The sequence below is a fragment of the Mus pahari genome, chromosome 3 (assembly GCF_900095145.1).
Source record: "Mus pahari chromosome 3, PAHARI_EIJ_v1.1, whole genome shotgun sequence".
NCBI lineage: Eukaryota > Metazoa > Chordata > Mammalia > Rodentia > Muridae > Mus > Mus pahari.
Window position 1 is genome coordinate 99574104 of NC_034592.1, and position 5702 is coordinate 99579805.

General features: G+C 53.8%; 1 protein-coding gene across 12 annotated transcripts in view; it reads right to left on the bottom strand.

Moving 5' to 3' along the window:
* The window catches only part of Meis2 (Meis homeobox 2), a 207891-nt gene that overhangs the window by 200428 nt on the left and 1761 nt on the right, over positions 1-5702 (bottom strand). For 4 of the 12 annotated variants that reach the window (XM_021193467.2, XM_021193461.2, XM_021193459.2 and 1 more), the window contains exons 1-4: positions 4616-5677; positions 3149-3381; positions 1424-1565; positions 655-705 (exon numbers count right to left, since the gene is read on the bottom strand). In XM_021193467.2, coding sequence (XP_021049126.1) covers positions 655-705; positions 1424-1565; positions 3149-3381; positions 4616-4627 — 438 coding nt within the window. In that variant the 5' untranslated portion in view covers positions 4628-5677. Of the gene's footprint in view, positions 1-654; positions 706-1423; positions 1566-3148; positions 3382-4057; positions 4391-4615; positions 5678-5702 lie in introns of those variants that run through there. The other 8 variants (XM_021193464.2, XM_021193463.2, XM_029536640.1 and 5 more) reach the window with 3 other exon arrangements.

The following is a 5702-nucleotide window of genomic DNA, read 5'->3' on the forward strand; positions in this document are numbered from 1 at the left end:
AGAAGAGAAGAGAAGAGAAGAGAAGAGAAGAGAAGAGAAGAGAAGAGAAGAGAAGAGAAGAGAAGAGAAGAGAAGAGAAGAGAAGAGAAGAGAAGAGCTATTTCTTTGGACAGAAATGCTTTTTTAAAACTGCAGACTCAGAGCAAACTCCTCTCAGAAGAAGGAAATACTCCAGATGAATGGAGAGGCTGGGCCTTTGAAAGGGGATTTAAGTACTTTTAATATTGAAATCCTGCAAATTAGCAAAAGAATTGCACCTAAAAGTGGCCTGCGCAGGATAGCCCCTCACCCCCAACCCACTCCTAGCCCGCCCTCCGCAGCCGCTACCAGAGCAGTTACTTCCTTCAGGGCAGCGGCCTGGGGCTCCACCGCCTGCCCCGGCCTGCAGAGGAAATCACTCCCTTCTTGCCGCTTCTCTCGAGGCCAAGACCAGGGAAGCATCCTTACTCGGCTCCGCGCCGGTGGCCTTCTTATCCCCTGAGGTCCATACCGTCCCTGGCTCGCCTTCCACGCAGGGGCTCTAAATAGGTCTCTTGCCCTGTGTTTCCCTAGGAGGCTCTGCTGGAACTCCATGGAGCTCCAGGAGCAAATGGGTGACTCTGAGTTTGGGATAGGGCCCGAGGCTGGGGACAAGCAAGAAACAGTGAGCCTTACCAAATTATCCAGCTCTGGGTTTGAGGAAAAAAGAGGCTTTTCGGCGCGAACCTATAGGAAGCAGGGAAAGTCAGAATGAATCTTCAGCCCATTTAAAACCAGGAAAACCCTGTCGGCCACTACTCTGGATTGTGGGACCCGGTTCTCTGGAAGGGCAGGGGCAGAAGAGAGGACAGGGGCTTTGGTAAAATTCAAGAAGTAGATTGGTGTCTTAAGTGAGTGGGGGTCGCTGAAGAAACAGCAGGGCCTTCAAGTCCTGATCCGGTGGGGAGAGCCATATTCTACTTCTGTTGTAGCCGGGTAGGAAGGCGGCTCGCAGATCCGCAGTACCGGCTTCTGCAGCAGGGCCAGAGGCTGGGTCCCCCCACCTCCAGCACCTCGGTGCCCGAGCAGACCTCACTGCCAGGCGCCTTGCTTCCTTTGCTCCCGGGCACTCCCAGGTCCCTCCCAGCCCCTCTCCCCAATTCTTGTTCAAGTAGCTGCAGGCGGGGAAAAGGCCAAGCCCCAGATTAGGAGCAGGTCAACTTTAATTCGAGGGTCGAGCCCCTGTATTCCTGGCTGGGGGGAAAAACAAACACCCATATTTATCTCCCTTTCCAATTCGCCTCCAGGCTGAGGGATGGGGAGGAGGCGCAGAGCGCCGAGTGGGCCAGAGAAACAGATCGGGTGTCTTGCCTTTTCCTCTTCTTTCAAGTCAAACTCGGAGGAAGGGGGTGGGGGAGTGGAGGGCTTCTGTGGGGTGGGGGTGAGCGGGTCAAGAAGGTTGGACCTGCTTGGCGAAGACCGCGATGTCCTCGTTGAAGGAGTCAGAGGAACAGACGTCTCCGCCGGCCACTCCGGGTTCCCGGGGAGTGCAGGTCGCCAGCTCGCACTTCTCAAAGACCAGCGCTAACAGAGGAAACAACGGGTGCCTAACGGGCAGCGCCACGCAGAGACACACGCACGGAGACGGGGTGCAGAGGGGAAGGAGCAAGAACTGTAATCAACAAGTTTGGAGGGTTTGCATTCCTTCTTTAATACAACAGGCACGCAACACACTACACCCTCAACCAGCCAAGCCTGGGCCACAAACATAAAGGAAACAGCCTGGCCTTTTCCCTGGGTTCACAGGTCTTTTCAGATCAGCTTGGAGAAGCCCCCGGCCACTTTAGCCCGCCAAGTAAACATATACTCAGTTGGGAAGTAATGAAATACGCAAGAAGGCCAGGCAATTTAGAGCTCGGAGTAGATCCAGACCCCACTCCTCACTCCAGAGACGCCTGCCACACAAACCAGGACAGGGAGCGCTATTTGGTGCCCTCCCCCCACCCCCAATCTGAATTGATCTAACGGGCGTTTCAGACCTGGCGGTGGACTTCACCTACATCCATCCACACGAGAGAGACATTTCACGATTTTAAGAAGGTCTCATCTCTCCACCTTTTGCTTTATAAACTTGTTTGCTCTGCTTCCAGTAAAGCTCCGGTAGTAGGGCCAAAATAATAAGAATGTTCAACAAGAAAGAGCTTCCATCGAAAGACCACATTTCTCTCAGCGTTGCAGCTCACAAGAATAAATAAAACCGCGTTTCAAAACTTGGAAGTGTGAGTGCCGGGCGCGTACGCCCTTTGTGTTCCTCCGGGCGGCTTAGCTACACCTCGGGATGCTTGAGGCCTCAGGCTTTCGGCTCAGTCGCTGTTTACCCACTGTCCCCTCCCCTCGGCATCCCGCCGCCTTCCCCACCTACCCTCAGCCGGAAGAGCCGAGCTAGTACTCGCTTGGACCGTGCTTGCCCACCCCTCCCTAATCTCTCCGAATATAAAATAATTTCCAGCCATTTCCCTGACTCCCAAGAACGGCTGTGTGTGCAAGCGGCAGTCTCTTCCACCCCGCTGCACTTCAAGGTCTGCCCCCTTTATTTACAGAGAATTAAGAAGTGAGTGATTAGGACTTCCTGGCCGACAGAAGCTGCCCTGATTCCAGCTCAAGCTGCGTTTAGTGACTCCCAGGCCCTCAGTAGGAACCAGAAAGGGGAGGGGAGGGAGAAAAAGAAAGAAAGAAAGAAGAAAGAGTGAGAGAAAAGAAGAAAGGGGAACTGGAAGTTTCTCCTCGGCTGCAGAAAACTTTCCTCTTAATCAAGGCCTGTGTTAGGCAGCCCGAGACAACCAGCCCTGCGCCTTTGGCCAGGAATCTTGTCCTTGGGGAGAAGGCCGGGCCGGCAAGACTTAAAGACTCAGTCCTTACACAGGACCGTGGGGTCTGGAGAGGCCGAACCAAGGGAGCAGAGAAGGTTCTATTTTTCTGGTCTTTGACTCAAGAGCAGGCTCCCTCCCTTGTCTTTCTCTACTGCAAGCAGTCGGTCTCCTCAAGCAGAATTAAGTCCCCACTTAGCCTCCCTGGTCCACCCTAACACCACCACAACCATCACCACCACCACCACCAGAGACAACCACACGCACTCACACGCACTCACACACACTCACACACAGTAAGCTGGGTCCAGGGGTCGGTTTACCCGTAGATTGCGTCCTTGTCTCTTTTCAAGGCGTCGTTGACAGCAGATCCCATGCTGGCTGGCATGACATTGGGGTGCGGGGCGTGCGCGCCGTAGTGCTGCGTGGCGTGGAGCGGCGGCCCGTGGTTTAGGTGGTGAACCGGGGGGATCGGTCGCGGCGCGTGAGGGTCTCCGTACATGGAAGCGGGAACCCCTACTCCGTCCATCCCGCCGTAATGGGGCAGCTCATCGTACTGTCAGAGCCCGGGCAAGAGGAGGGGGCGGTGGCACAGAGAGTAAGAGAGAAACCAGGGGGCAGAGGCAGGAAAGCAAGGAACCCGGAGCAAAGAAAAGAGGGAACAGAGGAATGGGAATGGGATAGAGAAGGGGGGGTGTAAAGACAGATGAGAGAGAGAGAGAGAGAGAGAGAGAGAGAGAGAGAGAGAGAGAGAGAGAGAGAGAGAATATAAAAAACAAAGTCAGAAAAAAAAGAAAAGTACCGGACACAAGTTAAACACACTACAAACCAAACCAGCAGAAAAAACAGATTTGAAAGTTGGGAGAGGATGTTGTAAATTTTAAAATTAAAGTCTGAGCCGAGAGCAGCATTCAGGGAAGGCAGATCAGGCGGAGAGGCCAGGGATGCCGGGGGGCACAGGGAGGCCCCGCTCCCACTGGAGGCTGCAGCACCCCAGCGAGCCAACCCAGGGAGAAGTGGAGTTAGCAAGAGTAGGAAGCCCCGGATCCCACCCCTTACCCCCCTTCGCCTCCTCTAGGAGATCTAATAAATCAAAGGGCGAAATGAAACAAAATAAAGAGAAGAAAAACGCTGATAATCAGGCCGAGAACGGCAAGGACAAGGGAAGACTAGGGTCGGTGCCTCCCCGGGGGCTGGGAGCTGAGGGTGGGGAGGAATAACGTGAAAGTTACCAGAAACATTATTTAGCAGCGGATTCCCTGCGTCCTTGTCAATTTCAGAGACAAAACAAGCAGCCGGGGCTAGTCTAGGCAGCGCGGCCCCACGCCGGCGGCTCCTACGCAGCCCGCGCCCGCCCGGAGCCGCGCGAGCAGCGGCGAAAGAGGCGCGGCGGCGGCGGCAGGAGAACCCGGGGAATCGCGCTGCCGGGGTAAAAGCTGGAGCGAGGCGAAAGCGTGTAACAACTGCACACAAGTACACACACACTCTCACACACACACACACATACACACACACACACACCACTCACACGCACTCGCCGCCCGCCCGCTCGCTCAGCGCTGGGACACGCGCGCCCAGACACGCACACACGCACGCACACACACTCTCACACACGCAGAGGCACAGAGGGGAAAGAAGCCGGTGAATAATTTTGCTACTATTTTTTAAAATACTGGCCGCCATCATCATCAAGCAAACAGCAGCAGCCAGCTCAAAGGGAGAGGAGGCATGGGGCAGGGCCCTGTAGGAGAGGATTTATATCTAGGTAAGTGTTGGAGATTTAAACCTACCCTTTGCGCCATCAGTCTGCGCTCCAATAAACTCCTGGATGTGTCGTATATTTAATATCCCAGTCCGGATAAGAAAGTGAGCTAGGTTGAAGAGTCCTTTTTTTCCAAACCAAGGAGACTTCTCCCAATTTTCCAATGTTATTTTTAGGGGGATGGGGAAAGCCCAGTCAAGAAAACGAAGAATTTTTTTCAGTGATATTTCTTCTTTTTCTCTTTTTTCCTCTTCTTCCTCCTCCTCCTCCTGATCTTCCTCCTCCTCCTCCACCTCCTCCTCCCCCTCCCCTCTTCCTCCTCTTCGGTCCTCCTTTACCCCTCTTTCTCTTCTTTTCCTCTCAGTTGAAAAAAAAAAAAAAGAAAAGAAAAGAAAGAAAAGAAAAATAAAAAAATTGTCAAGCCCCCGAACTGAAGGTTACGAGCGGCCAGTCAGCAGCCCACATGTAACCGAACTGTCGAGTTTCATGGCTTTTTGCCACTCCAGCTGTCAATCAAAGCCCGGAATGTCAAGGTAGTGAATGAATGATGGTTGATGATGATGAAGAGGAGCAATCTTTCAGACCCGTTTTTTTTTTCTTCCAGTAAAACTCCGCGAGGGGTTTCTGCTTCTTGAATTCTTCCTCCCCCCTCCCCCCTCTTTTAGCTTTGCCCCCAAAATAGCTCTAATATGATCCTCTCTTTTTAAAGTATTGTTCAAAGAAAGCAAGGAGAAAACCAAGAAAAAATGAATAGTTTGCAAAAATTGGACTTCCTCCCCCCCCTTCTCTGGTAGGTATTTTGTCTTTCCCTCTCTCTCTTTCTCGCTCGCTCTCACTCGCGCTCGCTCTCTCGCGCTCTCTTTCTCTCTCTGGGAGATGAGTGAGTGTCAGTAGGTGTTGGCAGGTTGGCTGCAGCCGGGCTTATAGTAGAGCCTCAGTTTGGCGGCGCGGGTCGGCGGCGGGAGAACGAAATGACGGAACCCGGAAGTCGTGGTGGCCATAGCCCGTCCTACGGCGGAGACACATCCCGAGAGTGGGGAGCTGGAGCGAGGAGGAGCGCGCAGCGCGGAGCCTCTGATATGCAGCGAGTGCGGTCGGACGGCCCCGGGGGGGGG